Source organism: Varanus komodoensis, unplaced genomic scaffold (genome assembly GCF_004798865.1).
Source record: "Varanus komodoensis strain SLA01 unplaced genomic scaffold, ASM479886v1 scaffold27, whole genome shotgun sequence".
Lineage (NCBI taxonomy): Eukaryota > Metazoa > Chordata > Lepidosauria > Squamata > Varanidae > Varanus > Varanus komodoensis.
In genome coordinates, this window is record NW_025335701.1 from 4,875,756 (window position 1) to 4,900,186 (window position 24,431).

Consider the following 24,431-nt stretch of genomic DNA (forward strand, 5'->3'; position numbering starts at 1 on the left):
GAGTCAGACAGCTCTGTCTGCTCCTGGCTGTGTGTGAGCAGCAGCCCCCGTCTTTGCACTGGTCACGGCTGGTGTTTCCTGTACCTGAGAGACCATCCCATGGTTTCATTATTGTAGCTTCCATTACCATGGCTTTCATCCTTGCTGCTCAGTCCTTCCACTGTCGTAGGCATCCTATCAGCCACTGCACCCAACGCGCAATCCCAGCGTACATCACCCTTCTGCATTTGCCCAGGTGCAGAGGTTGGGTGGCTGGAGCGGCTTAGCACTTGCTTCCCTATCCAGAGGACGTCTGTGGTAGCTGCTTGCTAGCATGGAAATCAGGATCCTGAGTTCAGGCAACGTAAGCCAAAACAACCACAGAGCAAAGGATTGTTTCTCATCATGGTTTCTAAAGATCATACCTCGCGGTGAAATACCATTGCTGGGTTCAGAAAACACAAGAAAGGTGAACAATGGTAAAAACACCACCATGTCCCATTTGTTGTCTGAACCCAGCCTCTGTCCATGATGGCCTGCCCTTTTCAAGCTGAGCAGACTCTCAAGTATCTCCCTCGCCCCCTTCCTTGCTCAGCTCGTGACCCTGCGTTGCTCCACCCTTGTCACCTAGCCTAGCTCCTGGGTCTTGTATCCTGTGTTAGGAGTTCGTATTGCACTGCTTCAGAGGCTCCACCTTCCACTTGCCCATCTGACTCAGAATCAGTTACAAAAAATGTATTGTAGGGCACATCTGCACAGATGTTGGGCCCAATCCCTACAGAACCTTTTCTGAGCACAGGGGAAGCCCTTGGCTTGGCTTTTGTGAGCAGCTTCTGAAAAACGAAAACCCAAGACGGCATAATAGCTCCGAGTCAATATTCGAGCATCACGAAACACTTCTTTAAACTTCTGCTTTGTTCTGTTCTTGGTCAAGTCTGCCCATCCCCCACTCATTCTACTGACCTGAAGAAATATATTTGGGGGACCAAAAAAGGAAGACCTTTCAGATAGATAACACTTCAATGCAGGGCCATGTGGAATGGAGAAGGGAATCTTAAAATTAGAAAAGTTTCAAAATGTTGTGAATGTTCTAAGTACTTAACAAAAATAGAATTATTAGCTGGGGCTGATAATGATCTCTCATTAGGTGCATTTTTTAAAGAAACAAAAAGCTCTCACTGTTTGCTATTCAAGCATGCATATTCTCCAGAGTTTTCTTGCAGTTTGCTATTGATCCTGTTAGTTGGTATTTGAATCAGTCAATGTTCTCTGTACGGTACCCTACCTGGACTGTCAGTTTAAATAATTTATTCATAAATTGATTAATCATTACAGTAAGAGTTATTAGCTGCATTTATATCTCTGTGCATGTAACTGATGCTGTCTGGTAATCACGCATCAGCTTCAGATTAAGAGTATCAGTGATAGTTCTAGCGATAGAGGTTTTCTGTTGAGGGGAGCAAATGGTTTAATACCATGAAAAAGTTTTGTAATGTTAATAATGTTAATACAGGACACTTAAATGTCTATTTATTTTATTAGACATGGTCATTTTAAGTGCTGGTGCATTTTTTTTCTGAGAGTCCATATACATTCCATGTTGAATATAAGAGTAGAAATGTATATTATTTATTATTAGACATTTATTATATTCTTGGACATTTATATTATTAGTATCTTTAAAAATGATAAGTAGTTCTGATTTTAGATAGCCTTCTTTTTGCCCAGGATTGTCATACTCATAACTCCCTTTCTTTTGTCCAGTGATGCTACTCACTGTACAGATTATATTTGTATACAGATAAGTCAGTGCAAAACAAACACCCCAGTTGAGAGAGATGCATTTAGGTCACTGTTTTGCTTGTCAGGACACACCGAATCTAAGAAACCTGAAAATGTCCAGTTGTGTAATTTACAGAGAAAAAGGGTGAATGGACTATATAAGCACACCTCTCAACATTATCTGCTTCTCCAGGCTGGAACACAGACTATTAAAATCAGAAGCAACCCTAAAATTATGTATAGATACGAAACAGAGAGATTTAGGAGGAGCGGGAGGTGCATCTCATGTGGATCCTGAACCTCTGGAAGGTCCTGATGATCTGGAAGGCTTTTGACAATATGTGCTCCACTTCCTTCTGCCTCCCTTAGAATCATTCTGCCTACCTATCATTCTGAAATCAAATTCCATACTTTTCTTCACCAGATAGGGAGGGTCTGGGGCAAAGAGAGACAGAGGCAAAGAAACTCACTTATGCATATATGCAGATCTCTCCATCTTTTGTCTTGTGAGACTTCACTCAAAGGGTTCTGGAAGGAGCAGAAGCATTTTGTCAGCAGGTGGCTGGGAATCACACCAGAAAGGGAGAATGGGATACCCGCTGCCCAAAACCTCCTTAACCCTTTGGTTACTCTTCCAGAAAAGCCTCCAGCTGCTCTTGGGTTATGTTGACATTTTTACATCAACTAAATCCATACAGCATGTGGTCCGAGTGTAACCACTAGTTTATTTCTTTTGGTTAACTCTTTAGGCTTGATTAACCCTTTGAGTTAACTGGTGTGGAAATTAGGCCTTGAAATGCTCTTGAATGAACAGCTATTGGTGGAACAGCACTTTACAACATGACCAAAGAAATTATTTGGGGGAGCAGGGCTTTCCTCATATTTACTTTGAAAGCCATTTTATTTCGCCACATGCTCTTTCTGCTTCATAAATTCTCCTTTAAACATTCAACAACCTGCTAAATTAATATCTACTGTGTTCATTCTTTAATGGGCAGGGGAACTTGTCTCACAGCAGTACATTTGTTCAGCTCCGCTTTGAAAAGGCACTGCCTGCCGTGTGAGGGACATCTGCTCACAAATGAAGGATTGTGCTTTTGATTTGGAGCAGCACCCTCACTTCTAGCGCTGGCTGCGGATGAAAGGCACGGGCTGCGCGGCGGCGGCTTTGGTGAGGGCATCTGTGCCTGCATGCGGCTTCGTCCGCTCGCGAAAGCAAGCCCGCCGTATGCTGCCCCTGCTCGAGGTACTTAGTTGTGCCATTCCTTATGCAGGAGGGCTGTGCCTTCTGCATGCAGGATTTTAAAAAGGAAGCTGCCCTTTAGGACGGTTAGGAAGATTAAGCAGTTAGATTATTAAAGGGCACAATCCTTTGTATGTTTAGACAGAAAAAAAGTCCCGCAACTCCCAGGATTCCCCAGCCAGCTGTGTTCTCTCCCCCCCTCTCCCCCCCGCGACATCTGCCTAGGGCTTTTTTCTGCCTAAAGATGCATAGGATTGCACTCTTACCATGTTCAATTACCCCAGTGTACAGGTGTATTAACATCAGGGCTTCTTAGAAACCTAGGTAGGCGCTACTAAGAGTCTATTGCACTCTTAAATGATGATAATTTTTGAGTGGCGTAAACAGTATTTTGATATATTTTATATTAACAGAAATGCCTGGGGTTTATTTGGACTTGGCTCCAAACTACCCTTGCATTTGATGTTAAATTACTAGTTACGAAGTTTTTCATGGCATGTTTTGAATTTACCATTCCATTGCAGACGTGCAAGGACAAACTTTGAATTTTTGTAAAGCCCAGCACTAAGTGCTTTTAAGATTATTCTCTCTCTCAGTTCCACTTTTTATCAACCACTTTTGTATCCCATCTTTTTCCCCTGCAAGGTGTTCTACATCATCCTCCTCCTCACCATTTTATCCTCACAGCAATGTTGCAAGGTAGGTTAGGCTGAGAGTCAGTGACGGGCCCAAGGTAAATATAGCAGGTCTACTCTAAAGACTATGATTGCCTGTTATTCTTCCATTTATAGCCCACCCTTCTTCTGCTTTAGGAACCTGAAGCAGTTTACAGGGTTGCCTCGTCTCTCCATTGAATTGGCTTAGGGTTAGGGTTACGGCTTGGGTCCACAACCCTGCAACATGGGTTAATCTGGGATTCAGTGACCAAACCAAAGTCACCCAGGGAGCTTCTCGCCCAAGAGGGGCTGAGAAGCCAGTTCTCTGTCCCACTCTCTTGTCACGATGCTACGCTGACGTCTCACTGTTGTGACTGTTACTGCCTCTTCATTTTTGTTTCCACATACAGACTGATTTTATTTACACAACATCTGCTTTCAAACCAAATATATCCTCCAATTGTCTTTAACATTTATATTAGACCAGTGAGCTTACTTGTCCATTTCTTTGTTTCAGAGACAAATTCTAGTAGAATGGCTGTGTTCTTCTGCAGCAGTAAAAAAAAGACCTCTTGAAAAAAGGCCCCTTCGGATTTTGGCCCTTCAGGACTAGCAAATATATTCTTGCTCCAGACCTCACAGACAGCTGCCTCCCTCCTCAGATGGCCCAGGTTGACTGCAAGCATTTCAGTGAATGGCAGTATGTGGATTTCTATGGTTTTTCCCCCTGAAACTGCAGATGTCAGTGTGGACTTTGCTTGCGAAGCTGCTTCCACCTCTCGGCATGCTACCTAGTAATATAAACTAATGAGATCCTTTTAAGATCTGCCCACATCGTTGAGGGGGAACCACCTATTAATCTGTCATCTCTGAATATGATGGGAAATTAAGACCACCAAGCAACCATGAATTTGAAAATGAAGGAGGCAGTCCCTGCTTATTAGAGCCTGGGTAAATATTGCAGCTCCAAGGCATTCTTTGGTGCAAGATGGTTGCTAGTCGGAAAGCATTTAATTTTTTGACTGAAGCAAATGAGTTGGAGGAGAAGGGAGCAAGGAGCATTGCAGAAGAGGGTAGACAGTCTGTCAAACAGGGCTTTCTTGCCTGTGCTTTGCTCATGCACCCCTCCCCTCCCCTGGAGGGGCGGCCCCTATCTTTAGAGGCTTCATCACTGGTCCCCACAGCCCCAGTATTAATTCCAAATTATCAATATGGTTATAGGGGATGAGCAACAGGAAATACCACACCAATATTACCGGACCCTACCTTCAGGACGCATTCATTCTGGGCTGCTTAATTCTTTAATTACTACTAGGAAATCAGGTTTGGAACCCATTTTGAACTGGGACAGAATAGTTAAAATAATAGAATATGATATCTGCTTGCTGCCAAAACTATTTTCCCCTGCTTTAAAATGGCTAACCTCAGTAATAGAGCCAGATATGTTGCCTTTTTGCATACCATTGATTGATTTAAAATTGGAAAATACAATATTAATTCATTTAAGATCATTCTTTCCAACAGCTTGTTCACTAAGGTTGTATGCCCATCATTTAAAATTAGCATTCAAATAAAACAAGCACTACGACGCTCGCATTTTTAAAAGCAAAGCACAATTGCATGAAAACAGAATCCATCGTAGTACAGGTAAAGCCTTAGAAAAGGTACAGAAGAGTGTTTTAGATACTGTAGCCCCAGCCCATTAAGCTTTTTGGGTCAGAATCTCATGCAGAGATTTTGAAATCAAATGAAGCTAGTAGGGGTCCGTAAATTTTGGTGTCCCTGTCTTAGGTTGAGGCCTCTGCTGACCCACTATTCCTTTAAAATAGCGAACTGGCTTAGCTTGAATCTTCCACCTCGCCTAAAGGCAGCAGACTAGCACAGAAAGCTGAGGGCAGGCTGCAGGTACTTCTGTCCTTCAGCACAGGGTCATTGCTTTCTGCCTCCCAGCATCAGTTGCTTCCTGAAGGGAACCTTATGGGAACCCCATGTGCCCTGGCCATGCCTCAGTCTCTGGTTTTGGATCCCTGCAAGAATTTCCAGAGAGGCAGCATCCAAATAATCCTGGGAGGGGCTGTGAAAAGTTCTTGAAGGACCTCTTTGAGGAAGAAGACAGCTTGCCAGGCTGTGCCAGGTCCCACAGCACCCACAGCTCGCTGTTCCTCAGAGGTCTGCAGCTGGGGCAGATGTTGGTGGCAGGAGATGCAGCTGCAGCAGCAGCAAGCCCTGCAGGAAACGAGGCTGGAGTGGCCACTGGTCTCGCGCAATCGCCAGGGCAGCCCCGGCTGTCGTGACCGCTGCATACTGTCCTGCTCAGAGGTTTCTTATGGCAGTGGCTGGCCACTCGGGAACAGAGTGCTGGACCCTGCATCTCATCTTGCAGGGTCATTACTTCCTTAGTGTAACAAGTGTCATTTTGTGTCCCATCATAACTAAGTGCCACGCTTGATGTGACAATATGTAAAACATAACTAATGTCCTCCTCCTTAAAATAGCAGGTATGGAGGCCTCATCTAGACTGGGGCCGCAGTGGAAGATTTAACCAATGCCATTTTGCCACCAAAATTGGCACTCCTGGTTTTCTATTTGTTTACAATTGTGCTGTTTTCTTTGCGGGGAAGTACCTTCCACAAAGATGTTTGATGCTGTATGTTTTTATTTTATTGTATGTTTTTGATTTATTTTAATTGTATTTGTCATTTTAAAAAGTAATACAAAATTATAAAATGGAAAAGATTTTTCCCCCTTGACAAAATAGTCCAGGGGAAAAGATCAAATCCCTGTTCTCCTGCTTTCCTGATCAGGATTGAGTCCCCACCACTAGCAGTTTGAAGTTAGCGTGGTCAGTCATGTCCTTTCTGCCATGGTCCTCGGAGAAAAGACAGTGACATCCCTCATTCAAATGCCATGTCAGTACTGAACTCACGGATTGGCTCCTTGCCAGCATTCATTTGCTTGGCCTCAGGTTCCTCTCCATGTGGATAACCCATCTGAAGTACTTGGAGCACTGAAGGGAGCTGTCATCTAATGCCTCCCCTCATTCCAGTTGTGCCCTGATTTACCATAACTATATGAGACAAACTTTGTGCAGTAATTCATAAGTGTGTTCAAGTCTTACCTAGTTGAGGCCACTTGCCTAATAGCAAAAATCTGGCTGAACATGGGTTGTTGTCTAAACTGTATGGTTTTCGATCTGGTGAGAGAGAAGCTTAAAAAAATAAACTCAAAAATATTTCTGTTCTTCGTTAATGACAAAATCTTCATCTGGTACATCTGTTTCAGCTTTCAGTTTATTGCATACACTATTCTCTCGCAATCAAAAGGAACCCAGTTGGTGGCTCCCCTAGGACACCCTGGTCTATACAATGACATCATAAAACTTCAAGTTCTAAGTGAAATTCTTTGTGTATTTTCTTTTTATAGCAAGATACACTCTGGAGAGATTATCTAAAAACGATGTGATTTTCACAGTACTGAAGATTTGACTCGAGCAAAACTTAGTTCAAACACACACATGTACACACACAGTTTCTGCATATTCAGACACATATGGAGAAAGGATTCTTTCAATCCAAAGGTGGCAGTGTGACCTTACAGTTTTTCAGCATTTGCACTCTCTAGGGAAACTTTAGAGTGTTGATATTTGCAGTGGGATCGTGGCTTTAGCAGAGTATATTAAGAGCTACAGTGGGTAGTGAAAATGTGTGAAAATTAGTATTGCATGGAGAGGATCTGCATTCATTGCCGAGAATGGCATTTATAAAGGATGCCTGCTGCAGAAGCTCCTGGGCAGAAATCCAGGTCATGTGCAACGCACCCCCTCACCCACCCACAAGTACTTTTTACATGCAAAACACTCGAAAAATGCCCAGTGACGTCTCATGGAGTAGAGACCACTTGCGATGCTGCCACTCTTTACATGCACTCCTTATGCCAGCCATTTGGCCCCCATCCGTTCATTCGCATTAGAGCCGTGCTTCTGAGGGAACATGCCTAAGCTTGTATGCAGTGCAAGCACATGAGTAAATGGGCCTGGTGGAAGTAATGTGCCATTTGGTGTTCATTAACCCATGACTTGTGGGGATGTGTGCTCTGTGCAGACCAGGACGTATGGTTGCCAAAAGCAATTTATGAATGGCATATTCACAGAGTGTTAGCGTGATGTCAGATATAGAACATCTTCTAGTGTTCATGGGTTAAACTAATCACTGTTAACTATTGGTTTGTTTTTGGATTAACCTATGAACAACCCAGAGTGCCTGAATTCAGACATCCCATGACATTTATGTGGTTGCTGCTGCTGGAGGCTGGATTTGCTTGCTATAGGAAGTAGCTGGTTTTTAAAGAAGTATCAGTAGCAATGTTAGACATTTAGGGTGTGATCATACTCAACCTTAAAAAGGGCCAGTCCTGCAACTCCCAGTGGGCTGGCAGGGAAGTGTCAGGAGCTGCAGGACTTTTGTTCTGTCTAAACTTGTGAAGGATTGTATCTTTAATTAACTGGAGTTTAGCCTTTCAGAAATGTGTATAGTTCAGCTGCATAGACAGAGGGTCGTGTGTTGGTTTACAGAATGGGAGGACCCTTGAAAAAATACTTAGATTAAGCTGTAGAGCTACGTCAGTGTACAGATGTCCAGTTGGTGGCATCTTAAAACCATCAAACAAAATATATTCTGAAGCTGTTTGCTTCTCAATTTGGACAGGAAGATAGTTGCAGAAAAAGATAGGAGGGTTAAAATTAGAGGTTTTCTAGATCTCCCTAAAATTCAATGAATGACAGGACAATTCCACAGTAAAGCTTTGTCTGGACACTTTGTAAAATGAGAGGAACTCTCAGGTTTGAATATTGTGAAGATGCCTTAATCCAGCAAGTCTTACTCATCTTCCGCTCACTCTCATCTGTAATGTGGGAGCATCAGCATCAGCATCATTTCTATACTGCCTCTCAGCCAAAATACTTATCAACTGTACAGGACTGTAGATCTAGATGTAGACGTTAAGAGAAGTCAAATGAAAGATGAAGCCTATTTGGAGTCTCTTTGGGTCACTGTCCAGGCTTGGTCTCTATGGTTCTATGACAGCAGATGTTGGGAATAAGAAGGTTGCCAGTCTTGGGCAGTCATCCCCACAGACTTTTGGCTGCCTTTCAGATGATGGTTTTGGAACAGCAAGTGAATCCACTTCCAGGGAGGATGGGTTGGGTCAGCTTTCTGAGGTGCAGCAGGAGGACGTGATTCTCTGAAGACCAGAAGCCCTGCCCATCCAGGCAGTTCCCGGGAATGAACAAGACCTTCAGCCAGTGGGAGGGGTCCTCATTCTCAGTGGCCACCCTCCCCCCACTGTTGACTCCATGGCAAGGCATTAGCAGAGATGGAAGGCCTGGCTGAATGAACCGTGCACGGAGAAAGGCATGCTCGCCTTCAAAAATGGGATGGGCCCCCGGCATGTTGCTGAGGAGGTAAACACTAGATTGGGTTCAACAAACCACTCTGTGCATATGCAGAGATCCTTTCTGGGAGATTTGTACTTGGGAGAAATAAATAAGGTTCTTCGTTGTGGTCTGTGTGCATCGCACACATAAAGGTGCTGCGCCTGCACAGTGCCTGTTGCCGAGAAGATTTCGTAGCTTTAATGGTTTTGGCGGGAACTCCGTGCCCCTCCCCCAGAGCCCCTGCCCAGTTGCCAGTCTGCTTGCAACCGTGTTCGCCGTGCCTCAGGCTCCTTTGCTTGCTTTCGATTCTCACCTCATATTGTGCCCTTTTGCATTCTATTAGCCTTTAATTGACTTCTTAGTTCTACTTCTGCCTCTTTTCGCATTGTTTCTCAGTTTCTCTACTCCTTTTCACTTCTACTTCCTCCCCTCTCCCCTTTTTCCCCTCAATGCTCCCCCCCTGAAAAAATACAACGTCCCCTTCTTTTGTCTCTCCTTGGTATTCCTATCTCTTACTTCTCCCAGTGGCGCAGCGGACAGTGTTCCACAAGTGCACTGAGTGTGGGGCAAAAATGCCATCAACAGACCCACACTCTTTCTGTTTGCTCTGCCTTGGGGAAGGTCATTGAGTGGACAAGCGCGTCCATTGCCTGGCCAGAAAGAATAGGGAAAATCTCCTGCAGAAGATGCTTCTGGCAATGGAGGAAGTCACTGCTGGTCCCTCCTCTGCCGCTCCCTGTGTTGACAAGAGTGCTGTCCCCCATCCATCTCCCAGGGAAGGCACTGGTACCGAGGGCAAGTGCCCAGACTGGTCTCAGTCCCCAGAAAAGAAGGAAAGGAGAAAGCACACTGAGACCGACGGGCCAGTTGAGGCTAAACGGCCCAGAAAAGATAAACCTGAGTGCCGGCACAAAAAGCACACTCACGTGTCTCACCAAGAGGCAACTGAGCTACCCATCGTCTCAGTACTGAGCGAACCACTGGTCCCTCAGTCTTCCACGCAGGTGATGCCACCTCCATTTCTGCATCGCATAGCCAGCTCCCCTCAGTCCAGTCCCAGGAGCCAAGAACCAACTGTATGGACTTCGATAACCAATGGGAGATCCGCGAATCACCAACTTATTCGCTGCCCCCATCAGAGTGCTCTGTTCAGGCAACTTTGGAATGCTGCAATATCGTACCACTGGCATTGGGTCCCGGCGAGGCACTTGTCTCCTGAGGTGTCGTCCCACCGTCCACCAATTTCTCGCAGTGATCCATCCCGTCGTGTCCCCAGCAAATACTGGATGATGCTCCTAATACGGGAGCTTTGATCCTGACCAATTCAATCAAGGGTATCTGTGGGAATGCTGTCCTCCGTACAGTTATCCTTACCCACCCACCACTACCACCAGTGCAACATCAGCGCCCGCAAACTTCTGCAGCCTCTCAGGAGGCACCTTCCACCTTATACCTCCTCTGGACCTATCTCCTGCCCGATCCTCCTCCTCCAGCCTGCCTTGCTGCTCTATTCTGACGCTGAAGAATCCGAGCCACCCTCCACCTCGCCTGCTCTCCTTTTCTCTACCCAACATCCAGGATTGCCCGGTGACAGCCTTGAGGGATTCTCTGAACTCCTGGGTTGGAGGTAATCCTCCTTCAGGATCGACATACTACAACATCGATCCTGACCAGGACAACATTTATGATGTTATTCACACAGAGAACGCCATCCTGATAGTGCTGCCATCCATTTCAACTCTTTGTCAGGCTATGATGGAGTCATGGCAGCTGCCTAATCACCCACACCTGACCTCCCACCACCTTGAGTCAGTGTACCGGGTCAGAGAACAGGACATTCCCTTTCTGCTTTGCCACCCCCAGATCAACTCAATGGCATCAATCCAGGGAACACACCGCACCGACCGATTGTGAGAGAAGGAAGATTGACATGTTGTCTTGTTGGATCTACCCCTCCGTGGGACTTGGTCTTCGTATATCAAATTTTGCGGCCACTCTGGCACAAGTATTTCTTGTGGCAGAAGATTGAGTCCCTTGCTGCATTTCTCCCAGACCACCAAAGAGACTTCTTCAGAGTCTTCACTGGGGAGGCAAAGCAGCTCTCCAAGAACAACTGGTGTCCGCGAGACACCATGTCGATTGCAACTCAGGAACATTTGTCAATGGGGTGGCCCTCTGACGACACACATGGCCTTGGGCTGGCAATCTCCCTCAGGAGACAAAGCGGAGAGTGGAAAACATGCCGTTTGATGGGACTGGACTTTTCAACTCGAAAACAGATGATGGACTTCTGGATATCCAATACATTTTACAATTTGCATTGTGGCCAAACACTCAACGGTCATATAATGAGAAGTGGAGATGCTTTACATGTTTTGCAGCTTCCAACAACTTCTTGCCTCAGGCTTTAATTCCTATTCTCATTACACTGTGGAGGACTCAAACCTTCTTCCATCAAGGTTTATATTGCAGCCATCTCGCATCACAGAGGACATATGAAAGGTTCCTCGGTGTTCTCTCACCAACTAATACTCCACTTTCTACGAGGATTACAAAACCTCAAATCCGATTGATCGTCCCAACATGGAGCCTCTCTGTTGTTCTGCAGGCACTAACGAAACTGCATTTTGAACCCACGGCGACCATTGATCTCCATCTACTCTCATGGTAAACTGCCTTCCTAGTCGCCAATACATCAGCAAGAAGGGCTAGTGAACTGTATGTTCTTCAGGTCGACCCTCCCTACCTCAGCTTTCACAAAGAAAAAATGGTCCTTTTCATGGATCCAAACTTTCTCCCTAAAGTAGCAACAGCCTTCCACCTTAATCAAGACATCGTCCTGCCAGCATATTTTCCATCACCATCAACACCAATCGAACAATCCCTGCACAGCCTGAATGTAAGCAGATCTCTAGTGTTCTATCAGTCCCATACAGAGTAATTCAAAAAAACCAAATGCCTATATCTAAAGTATTCTGAACACAACAAAGGAGCACCTATCAGGATCCAATGTCTCTCTAAATGGATCATAGAAATAATTCAGCTTTCCTATCGACTAGCCAAACTGGACTTGCCTATCACTCCAAAAGGACACTCTGCAAGAGCCGTTGCTGCCTCTTCCACCCTTTGTGCTGGCATTTCAATACAGGACGTATGGAAAGCTGTTACATGGTTGACCCCATACACCTTCACAAGACGTTACTGATTAGATGTCAGAGCCGGGCAGGACTGCTCCTTCAGCCATGCCTTCTTATTGGCTGTTCTCCAGTGGTGACACCGCACCCACCTCCAGGTTGGTAAGCTTGTTAGTCACCCTTGCATGTGTGATGCACAAAGATCACGACAAAGTAAGGCAGGTTGCTTACCTGTAAGTGTCATTCTTTGAGTGGTCATCTGTGCATGCACACAACCCACCCGCCCACTACGGTGTCGGTGACTGGGTCAATATTCCACTATGTTACGCTTTTTCTTGGACAGGCTGTTATACTCGTGTTGTTCTTGCCAGTACCGGCTGGGGGCAAACGAGTGGTCTCCAGCTGACTGGCGATTGGGCGGCAACTCCGCTCATTTATACTGGGGGGGGAGGGGGGAGTTCCCGCCAAAACCCATTAAAGCTATGAAATCTTCCCGGCAACAGGCATTGTGCAGGCGCAGCACCCTTACACGTGTGAATGCTCAGATGACCACCCAAAGAATGGCAGTCACAGGTAAGCACCCTGCCTTTGCAAGTAAAATGACCTGTGGCTAGTGATGGTTCAGAGGAGGAACCTTGTCACACGGCAGCAGGTAACCTTCAGGACATTGATTCAGCAGTGGGTTCAGTCAGCTCACGTGCGGAACTGCACACCTCTGCAGTTATACAGGTGTGGCCATTTTTATTTTTATTTTTTTAAAAACCAACAACATCATTCGAATCATGGACAGCCCCTCTAATGCTATCAGTGGCTGTCAAAATAGGAGTTGCAAAAGCTGGCCATCAAGCCAGTGTTCCTGATCTCTGACTGGGGGCGGGGGGGGGTAAGGTGATGAAAAGGTTTTGGTGAGCTGAAAATGGCTCACAATCATGACAGGCGGATTCTGCTGCAGGATCGCATGTGGTTCCATTGGGAGAACCAAGCAAGGAGGTGGAAATGGGGTTTTTCAGGCAGCCATGAGCCTGGTCCTCCGCCAGGTGCACTGTGGGTTGCCCCCAGAACAACAGCCTCACCGTGGCTGGTGGGTGTGGCCAGTGAAATGCAGATATACAAAGATCGGAAATAAAATGTTTGCATTCAAGCTTCCTTTTAAAAAGCTGTGCGTACCTTGGCAAACAAAATCAAAAGGTTGAGTAGCAAGGCGCTCTCTGTTGGACTAGAGTTGGTTGAACAAGCATTTTCCTTTTAGGACAAAGCATCGCAGCTGACGGAGTACTCGTGTTAAGGATGAATGCTTAGCCACTGATAAAGTGTTTTTCGTCTGTCCTAATTTTTCTGTCTGAATGAATTCACACTTTCAGTGGTTGCTTGATTTCATCCACATGGTTGCCTGTGGCGCAACAGCTGTTTTGTATTAGAAAAACAACATGCTGTGAATAAATTGAAATGTTCCCTGGAATTCAGAATAGGTGCCGAAATGGTGAAGGTGCTGTGTGCTTGTGCTTTGTTTTTTCTTTCTAAAGCGGCCTTTGGGATTGGCTGTAGCTGAACGGAACAGCAGGTAATGTGTGCAGATTGGGTTCAGATGAAGCAGTAGGTACAGGCCCTGTGCAATACAGCAAGCAAGGAAGGAAGTGCCAAAGGGAACTGCATGCCTCTGGAGTGCTGGCAGACACCAGCACTGGCTGCAATAACAGGACGTGGCGAACAACGGTGCATAGATACTTGCTGTGATACTTAGGTCAGTCAGTCGCATGATTGCCTGGGCAGCACATGTTCTGTGCTTCCCACCCACTCTCTCCTGGCAGTCTTGCTATGCACCCCAATGGCAACTGTGAATGAAGTCCTTGTCGCATCTCTTGCTAGGGAGCCCCGCGGGGTAGGACAGTTGGAAGTCCAGCAGTGATCACTTGCATGGATGCTCTTACCATGTGCTATGGTGCATCTATAGCAACAATGTTAAAATTGCAGTCCCGGGTGCAGGCAGCCAGAGAAGCTGCAGCAAAGTGTGAAAACCCTAGAATGCATGGTGTGTCTCTCTCTGGTTTCAGAAAACCAATCCTGTCATGGAGGAACTCTGGAAATGGGCCCAGATGACCCAACAGCACTACAACCGTAAGGTTTCACCAAGGATTCCCCTGTCACGTAAAACCACCCCTTATGTTGTTTTCTGGCCTGCAGAAGAGAACTGTATTCCTCTATTGACCAGTCAGAGTTTTTATTTTTATTTTTTAACTTTCAATTTTGTGTTTCACTACTCCAGAATCTGTTGAGATGTGGAGTAGTATGTGCATATTGCACATAAAAATAAAGAAACAAAGGGACGAAGAATGTGTTGAAGCCAACTGGCAGTAAAATTGGCATGACTTTATCTTGGCAAGATCCCATGCTTGTGGCATCAGCTCCCCCTCCCCCCTCCCTCTCCCCTTATGGGTTAGGGCCATCTTGCTCATTAGTGATTAACTGTGATAGCCAGAACATTTGTTTGCAGTTAAAGCTGCTTATTGGATTTGGATTTCAAGTACATGTCAGCAAAAATGCTCATATTTGGTTTCTTTTTGCAAAAGCTCATTTTTTAAAAAAATAAGGAAAGCCTTTTTGCTAGAAATGCATTTCTGTCATTTACTCTTAATAACCACTAGGGGGCATTGTAGCTTGATTGTCATTTACAGACTCACAGGCTGTGTCAAACATACCTGTCTAACAGGACTCTTGGGAATGTTTATAAGGGAATTCTATTATGAAAGGAATGAATGTTGATTTGCTTTACGTGTGTATCAAATTTACCAAGTGTAGTTGAATTATCACAGGATTCAATAGGCAGAGATGACATTTGGCAACTTTTAAAAGTGCAAATTCTTATTCTATATCCAGAATTTTCGGAATTTATTTTGATTTTCCTCTTGAAGTCCTAGGCAGGACCCAAAGTTTAACTGTGTGTCTGATCTAAGTATATTTTACTTTCAAACATCAGTTGCAGCCTGTGACTTAACTTCTAGTGGGTTCCAAAAGCATTTTGTAACACAAAGGCTGAAGACAGAGAAAAATACTACCAGATCTACATTTCATCTTCAGGTTCCTGCATCTTAAGGAACTCTGCAAAGTTTCTGCTAGTTCAGCATTCTCTTTTCTTATTCTTCATCCTGTGAGGAAACAAACACTAAAGTAGGCAGCCTGAATCCAAAGGTTTTGGTAGCAATGCACTTTGAGAAATGGAGGTGGCCTGTGTGGCTTAGACTGTCATGATCCTGAAAAAAGGGCACCTGGCGTCACGGTCCCCCTGTGAAAGCTCGCCTTGGGAGTAACATGCAAGTAATGTGTGGTTCCTGTGAATTTCTAACTAAGAATTGTGCTTGACCAGGCCCAGAGTAAATCTGTTCCACCTGCCCTTCGTGCAGGGGTCAGCCTGGCCGCTGCATGAGGAGCGCACACGAGCGCCACCCTGCCATCATCTGATATTACAACATGCGGGTCCCTGATGTACACATGTGCTTATTAAAGCATGTACATTATGGCTGTCCTAACACTGAGCTGGCTACTAACACAGCGATTTGCAGCGATTAGGAGAAGCAGATAGTCTCTCCCCCTCGCCCTCTTATACACACTTAGACTTAAGAGTGTTATTCCTAAATGGGGAGTATTAAGTGGGAACTGGCTAGGAAAATGGGCTCTGAGGATATGTAGAAAGCGTACTCTCAACCATCGAGAAGGCAGTTCAGAAGCAGCACCGTTTCCAGGTTCGGAAAGCACTTTGATGTGTGTTTGCACCATCGCATCGTCCTTGAGGAAGTTTTCAGGTGGACTTGGACAGTGCTGGCATGAGGTCGGTATCACCCGTGCTGTTCTTGCTACGACCTTCCTGCCTCGGCTTCTTGGACCAAAAGGGATGAGCAGCAGGGAAGCAGTAGAAGGTGATGCCTTCAGCAGTTGTCTTTCCGTGAGCAGAAAAATTCCTGTATGGGATGTAAAGGCAGCGAGGCGCAGCTGTCCCTCACTGAGGTGTCCATGGGTGCCCTTTCTAGCCCTGTTAAGGGTTGGTTGAGGGAACAGTTGGTGGTTAAAAAACCCCTCTGCATTTATATTATTAGCCGCCCTGAGGCTTTTTTGCGAATAGGATGGCATATAAATATTTTAAATAAATATAAATAAATAAACAGTGCCAGACCCTACCAGAAAGCAGCGAATGGGCTATTTTCTTGAATGTAATTCTTGGACGTTCTCACACGAAACATTTCTCCTGCACAGCAGCAGCTTGTTAAAAAGAGAAAGTTTCTAGCATGTAGAAACCTGCCAATTGGAACAAAAGGACACCGAAGACATTATCCCCTAACTGCTTACATATCCCAGTATATTTCTTGTTATTCTACTTGAGTACCTCATTCAGACAGAGGTTGCCAATAAAGTTTATTGTAGGAGCTAAGTGTCAATATGTGTAGTACCCCCTGCCTAGGGTGCTTGTAATTAAAATGCCACAGATAGTCTGGGAGAAGCATGAAAATTTGATGGCAAATTGATTTCAGGTTCATCTTGAAATTTGTCCTCAGCTGGACTCGATACTGCTGGCAGACATTGGATGGCTTTTGTCAAAAGGGTTTGTTGGGATGAGACAGGGATGCCTTGATCTGAATATTAAATACAACACTGCTTATGACATTTTCCCCTTAGTACAAAAATCCACAGGTGTGTGTTTTTTCATACTTTACTATTTTTAACTCATGTCTGTCTGCGTCTGAGGCTTGCCTGCTTTACAGATGTAAATGAGTCCTGGGAAACTTAATGGAACATTGGAGGGAGGGTTGGTTTTGTAATATCAGACTCTGATTTCAGGAGTACCTTTTGTGGGTGCATGGAGGCATTGAGAAAAAAATATTTCAAAACCTGTGCAGCTAAATTCCTTTAAAAGAGAGAAAGAAGAGACATTTTATCCCTTTCAAGTTCCACACATTTAACTAAAATTGAAATATTTATAGTGGCACATAAATGCCTTCTACTTATTAGAGTATGTTTTCTTGGAGTGTTTTCTGGAGTGTTGTCAGTAACACTGATTCCCTAGTCAAAATCTGACACTGAAAACTGTGTTGTTTGTCACATAATAATCTTTTCTGAAGTTTGAAAATTACTAAATAATGATGATGACAAGGACTGAGCAGTATTGTTTTGCATCATCACTCCATGCAGGTTTTATCTGGTCTGGAGCTTGGGCTAATTATTTTCTGCCGAAAGCAAAAGGCCTTTCTTAGTGTCCATTTAAGTTCTCCTATTGTGTTAGTGTGCATTGTTCAAAGCTGAAGATGAAGTGACCAATGAATTTTTTAATCATAAGGAATCAAATTCATGGGACATTTTTTTTCATTTGTACCCAAAAAGTGCAGAGAAAGAAGACCATGGACTATTACAAATCTTTACAAAACCAACCAATAGTGCTGTGTTTGTGAAGAAGAATTTCGGCCAGGTTTCTTGTTATGGGCACAAATGTTAGTATGAGCATAAAGCCCAGTGGCTTGCCATTCAGGATGCATGTCCCACTGTGGAAAAGTGCAGATACCAGTGGGAGAAGCCTGTAGGTGCGCAATCTCATTTATTTCCCTCGGTTGATGTTTGAAGAGATCACTACTGTGTTTTCTACATAGGCAAATTTGCAAAATTAAGAAACGTCAGGTGGTCTTTCTCTGTTTGTAATATGGTGATGAGCAATAAATACACGGGGTAAATGCCATCACCATGAACATTGTGAACAAAAACCTCTAAGCCTCATAGGAGGGGATTGTACCCAACCAAATGTTTAATATTGTGCTGGGAGGACCTGTGGGGAGTTGATTACTGAGTAACAATGTTATAAAGTCAAGCAGGTTTATTATAGCATGTTAAATATTTAAAGTGTGCATTCAAAGAGTTTATTCCATTCAGCTGAAGTTGAGAACATCACACCTGACAAATGATTCTGTAGCAAGATGCAAAGTAGCACTAAACCTGAAATTTTTATTTGGAAACATGCCATGACTTTTTTCTGTGTGTGTGTGTGTGTGGGGGGGGGGTATCATTTGCATTCCCAGGGGAAATCAGGACAGTGCATTAAAGTGTTTGTGGAGTGTGGGGTTTTTCATAGTGCTCGGCATATTATTGTTTTCTCTTATTTTGCAGTTGTCCATATAACTCCCCTATTGTAAACCCAGTTGACCTAATATTCTTGCAGTATGTGGTGTTAACATACAATCTTGTTTCAATGTTATGCATTCCCCCTTAACAACCAACTATTCGAACTTCATCCACATTCAGATATAATTTCTCTGCACCAGTCTTTGATTAATGTTTCCACAGCCATGAGAAGAAATAGTGCTTATTCTGTAGCAATACGATTAAGTAGCTGAGCAGATGAGACATTTCTAGCTTTGCTTAAACCTGTAAGTGGAGGATAATTATTGGGAAAGAGAGAGTTGCAGATGAAGATAGGAGGAGAAGAGTGAAGAATTTCAGAAAATTTGTTTTTTTATTTTTCTTATGGTTTGGTAACTATCACTCAGTGCAAAAAAAAAAAAAAAAGGAAGGAAGGAAGGACGGAAGGAACAATTGGCTTTTACTTAAACCATCACTTGTAAAGCTAGCTCCGCTCATACCAAAATATTATTCCAGGTGCTGTTAATTGTTCTATATTTATTAAAGTTACTTGGCTTAAAGCGTGGATAGGCAACCCCTAGCTTATGTGGGAAGGTTGCATGAAGCCAAGGACTCTGCCAGGGCTAGGAGCAGTGAACACTAACACTAGCACCAGCCAAGCTCTTTTGCTTGCTACCTGCAGCCAGAGGCTCATCCAGCACCTGGGAAAAGCAGCAGCCCTTCCCAGTGACATCCAGCTCCCTGCCTCTGTGCTGAGGGAGGTACAGTTCCATGCCTCCCCTGTGAGATGAAGGGGAAGAGGCCAGGGACAGAGCAGTGACATCACTGGATGTGGGCAATGACCCTGAAGGCAGTGGCAGAGCCCTAGAAGAGATCAGCCTGTTTAGTATTCAGATTAGCCCTGTGATTCAGATGTAGCGAATACAATGACTTCAGCAGCTCTTTGCTGGGGAATGCAAAATCATCCTTAAATTGACCCACAGTTGACTGTGGTGCTGTGTGAACTGGTCCTCTCCCATTCTCTTCTGCTATGGCATCATTCCGTGGTGAGCAGACTAGGCTTGCAGGGTGTCCTTTGTTTTTCACTAGAAACACAAGATCCAGTGATGGGAGCCAGGTGCAAAATTGTACCTCAGGCATTGGGACATGGAACTGCAGAACAAGATGCCTCTGAGCATGTGCTCACTCCAGGAATTTGTTTTCAGTACCAGAACTGGAGCTCACATACAAACCCTTTCAGATTCACATCTAATCCTGTTTTCCCCCAGCCTAATTTACAAGTGAGGGAAGAGCCTTTTGGTTATTGGTTTTGCTCAACCATTGGGAGTTGGTACCCTTTGCTTATCCATCTGGAGAACTACCTGTAGTTCCCAATCTACTTTTTGTCTGCCCCAGGTAAAATTTATTCTAACATAACCACTTTGCAGGCTTATCTGTGCAGAATTTGCATGTTTAAGCTGACAACAGAATCCACTCTTCCCAAAACTAAATTAACATAGTCGATCAGACCCCTTGACATATACCTCAAAGGGACTGTCCCCTTCCCCTCCAAAAGGATTCTTTTCCCCAGTCATCGTCTGACGGAGAGCGAGTGCTTTACTGCAGGTTTTGCTTCCCGTGATACATATGGAAACTTTAGTAACTGCCAGCTGGGGATGGAGTTGTTCCAACTCGCTGAAATGGACCCTTTCCTTTTGTGGCCTCCTAGCACCGCCGTATTTCTTCCCTCAGCCTATACACAGATGCTGCAGCAAGGAAACCCTTTGTGAATATTAGCATGGTTGTTCAAAATTAAATAAGAATACTTATTAAAAATTCTTTGAAGTTGTTTTGTCTGAACTCTTAAAATGGAACACTCAATCCTCCTTTCAGTATTCTCTATTTCAGGTTAACTTAGACGACAATATTGACATGCATTGTTTCCTTTGGAATTCGCATGCTGTGTGGCGCCGGCTGGCAGGAATTAAAAGCTGCTATTCTCTAATAGAAAATAATGGCAGCTAGAAATGACATATCCCATAACCCTAATTATACTGGGAGAGCACAGATGACATGCTTATTAGAAGAGGAAAAAACTGAAGTACTGTAAGCTAAATTATGCCTTTTTCTGGTTTTATAAATTAACAGCACACTCCTGCACATGTCTGTTCAGAAGTCAGTTCTGTTGAGTTTAGTGGTCTTTACTTCCAGGCAAATGTGCATTAGGAATGCAGCTGTGAAAGAGGCAGTGGAGAGTGTGGGGGAGAACATACCACTGAGCCTCATCAGTCTGTGTCATGTGGAACTGACCCAGGCCCCCTAACTTTTCCCAGTGTCTGGGCTGGCAGTCCCAAGGGATCATGATTGTTCCCTCCTTTTAGAGGCTGTATCGGTGCACCCTTCACATGATAAGGCATGCATGGCAAAACATGGTGCGGTTCTTTCTGCCGTCCGCACGTTCAGCTCGACATCTGCAGCTAGGAACTCCTGCGCTCATTGAGTCTGTTTGTGCTGGGCCTTCAGAAGATACGGGCCGGTGGGTGAAGGGAAGCATGCAGCCTTGGGGATGAAGGGGTGGCACGGCTTGTGGAAAGGGGCTAGAAGTGTGGATGCACCATCCCTGTTACCCCATAGACCAGGCTCATAGGAATTAACACACACACTGGCCTTTTGAGTTGGCACATTCTGAATTAATTCCCTTAAAACCTATTGGAGTTCTTCAACCTAATAATTGAAAAGACACTGAATTATCTTTGGTGTTCATAAGCCAGTAAGTGATGCCAGCCCCTCCCTCTCTCCCTCCCTTGCCTGCTTCCAGCGGTACCTCACAACGGGGATTTTACTGACTGCAAATCCGCCTAATTCTGCTCCTCCGTGATTTCCAGCCAGGGATTTGAAGCAAATGTTTCCAAAATCTCCAGTCAGGTGCCCTATCTCATTCATGGTTTCTAGTTACTTTAATTTCTAGCCAAACTAATTTTATTATGATGATCTTCATATTTGATTCACATGAAGTGAAGAATAAACAGCAGACGCCCTCTTTGCTCTTTTCCTTGCACACTTTGCTGTTTAAACTGTGAGGCAGTGGGCCGTTTTCTTTTCCTGAACAATTGCAAGCTTCTCTGGGATCCTTTTCAACTGAGGAGAGGGATAAAAATACCCCAGGCAATACTAAACAAACAATACTAAAATGCCCAATATAGCCCTATTAAGGTTCTGACTAGCTCAGCCACCCTTCCATCTTTTCTGCCTCCATCAGTCATTTCTCTGTTTCATCTGTCAATATTTCAGAGTGGATGAACTGCTTGTAAAAATTTCCTGCCGGGGTTCTTGAGAGCGTTTTGCATTTGTTATGTTAATCGCAACTGAATTCTTTAATTGGGGAGCCTTGTGCCACCTTCAGCCGGTTTGCCAGCTGTGGTCTCTCCCACGGAGGGGTTGCTTGGGTACTGTGGGGAGGGCACCGGAATTCCGTGGGCTGGATTTCCGCCTTGCACTCCATGTAGGACCACCTTACGGCTGGTCTGGAAGCTCGGCTGCTGACAGGAGCTGCCCCCTTTCAGGATGCAACTCCTTTGCTGACAGGGCTCTACTAAGGATCTCCATATTCTCTACCTGGCTAGGTTGAGTATATAAAGTGCTACATAACTTGGGACTAGGGTACTTGAAAAAGCATCTTCTCCCTCATCAATCAACTGAGGTCACTGAGGTCCTCAGATAACACACTCCTGGTGACGCTTCTTGAATTTATGATCCAGTTGGAGTCCACCTAGAGAAGAGTTTTCAGCAGTGACTCTGCTTCTGAGGAAGTTTCAGCCTCTTCGGGTCAGGCAGGCACAACATGTCCCTGCAGTATTTGCAGTGTCTTCTGAAATCTGGTTTGCTTCAGGAAGCCTTTCTTGACTGACCAGCCATGTTTCATTGCTATCTCGTTTAAACAGTACTATTTGATTCCTTTACCTGTCTTCTCTTTTGATTGTTCGCCACTCTAAAATCTGTTTAGATGTGGAGCAGTATATAAATATTGTGAACAGATGAATAATTGTTGCATAGGCCCATTCTCCCATGAGTCTCTTGTTTTGGAAGGTGCTTGGGGAAAATGGCTGCAGTTCTACTGCTCTGGTACAAAGCAGGCGTGTGGCAGCACACCGTTCTCTTGCTACTCCGCTGTTGCTCCCTCTGGCTGGCCTTGGCTCGCCACGGTTTCAGGAAGAAAAGGGTGTTTCTCTTTGTTTTGTACCCAATCGCTTAAAGTAGATAAACTAGGGATTGAAACTGGAAGCTTTCTGTGTTCTATCACTAAGTGATGGTCCTGGCTCTGCATCAGGGCCCAGCAATAATTATCAGAGGTGAATACCAAAGCCTGCAGCTATACTAGGAATTAATTCTTGCTTCTAATTCTCCATCATTCTCTGGAAAGCAAAAACAAAGCTAGGGACTTGTTCATACTGTGTCGTATTAAGCAAGTCCAAACTGTGCAGCAACTGGGTGCACCTATTGCCCGTGTGGTGGGTCTGTGGGTGTGCTTTAACACAGTCCTGTTTCTCCCTGCATGCTAAGCAGCTGATCCAGTGGCTGCATTAGGCACAGTTCGCCACGGGTGCTCGGTTGCAGTTTTGTAATGAAGACAGAATGATAGTAATTATGACCTCTCTGTGCCTTTGTCTCTGCTATACCCTTCTCTTTTACTGAGCACCTTTCAAGTGAACACATTGTGAACTCTTGAACTGCTCCGTCTATTCACTGGGCGAAATCTGCAGTTTATCAGGCCGTGTCTCCAAAGTCTCCATGTTTCCCTCCATTTGATATCTAGATGAGATATTTTCAGAACCCTTTGGTAGTCAGGCACTGGACTGTTCAGGAACTGTGCTATTCTGGGATGTTTATATTAACACAGATATTGGCTTCATCAACACAGACCATAGAAATAGTAATTTGGAATGGCTCTTTCTGAACCTTTTTGGAGAACTCTGGGAAAAGTTAAGATTTATCATTCTCAATAGAAAGGGAATCTAAAGCTGGGATAGCTCTTCGAAAGGTATTGGCCTTCTCATCCACAGGAACCCTTTTCTGCATTCCCTGAAACATGACAAAAGCAGGACAAGAATTGCAGCTGAGAAGTGTGGTTGGAGAGGAGGCCTCTTCCTAAGTTGCCAAATCTCCTCACTTATAGCAGGGACCCTCAAACTTTCTAAACTGGGCGCCAGTTGAAAGGTTCCAGTTGAGGGGGTGGTGCGGGCTGCCAAGGTGGTGCTGGCAGGGTGGACGGGCCGGTGTGGGGGCGGGGGAGGGTGCAGCGAGGCAGCAGTTTGTTTGCGCGGAGATTGTTTTCTCCGAGGAAGCCCAAAACCATCTCTGCGCGAACAAGCACCCTCCTTGCCTAGCACCAATGCCAGCGCACACGCGCAGCGAGTCCAAAACCTCTGAGGCAGGCCGGATAAATGGGCATGGTGGGCCGGATGCGGCCCACATGCCATAGTTTGAGGACCCATGACTTAGAGAGAGGCAGTTTATGATAGGAACTCTGGGAACTGTTTTGTTCTCCTGTTCAGTGGTCGTAATAATCTAATGTGATTCTGAATGGGTGATTCTACACTGCGTGAGGGACTGGCTCAGATGAGGGTGTGTGATAGTTATTGGCAGTTAAGATAGGCAGAGAGACAGCTGGAATTATTAGAAATGAGGGATCCGACTTTGGGGCCTGCCCAAATTGCACTTTTCTGTGTTTGCAAAGAATGCACCAGAAACTTCCGGAAACAGGTGCTCATCCAAAGTAAACGAATCTCCATGGTTCCCCAACACCAACTCCAGAAGTTCTAGCTGACAAGAGATGAACATGACTATACACTGAGAAGCTTAATCCTCACTGATAGATAAGCCCATGGTGATATTAACATTTTTAAGAGCTTTCCGGTTAATTAGAGACCTGAAATTTAGTGTAGGTATAGCTCTGATGACTAGAAGAAATGCATACTTCAACATACATGATATAACCCAAAATGACCACTGAACTGAAATTTGGAAACTTCCACAAACTTGCACCTTCCAGATATGCTGGATTACAGCTCAGATTATTCAAGCTAGCATTGTACTTGGAGGTAATGGAAGCTGTT

The 24,431-nt window shown here is 44.8% G+C and overlaps 1 protein-coding gene across 4 annotated transcripts in view; it reads left to right on the forward strand.

The window, feature by feature from the left end:
- The window catches only part of WWOX (WW domain containing oxidoreductase), a 713,985-nt gene that overhangs the window by 241,575 nt on the left and 447,979 nt on the right, over window positions 1-24,431 (forward strand). Inside the window, exon 9 of one of the 4 annotated variants that reach the window (XM_044434020.1) lies at window positions 4,178-12,468. The exons of the other annotated variants lie outside the window; for them this stretch is intronic. Within the exon in view, the coding sequence (XP_044289955.1) occupies window positions 4,178-4,273 (96 nt within the window). The 3' untranslated portion in view covers window positions 4,274-12,468. Of the gene's footprint in view, window positions 1-4,177; window positions 12,469-24,431 lie in introns of those variants that run through there. 4 annotated transcript variants of the gene reach the window in all.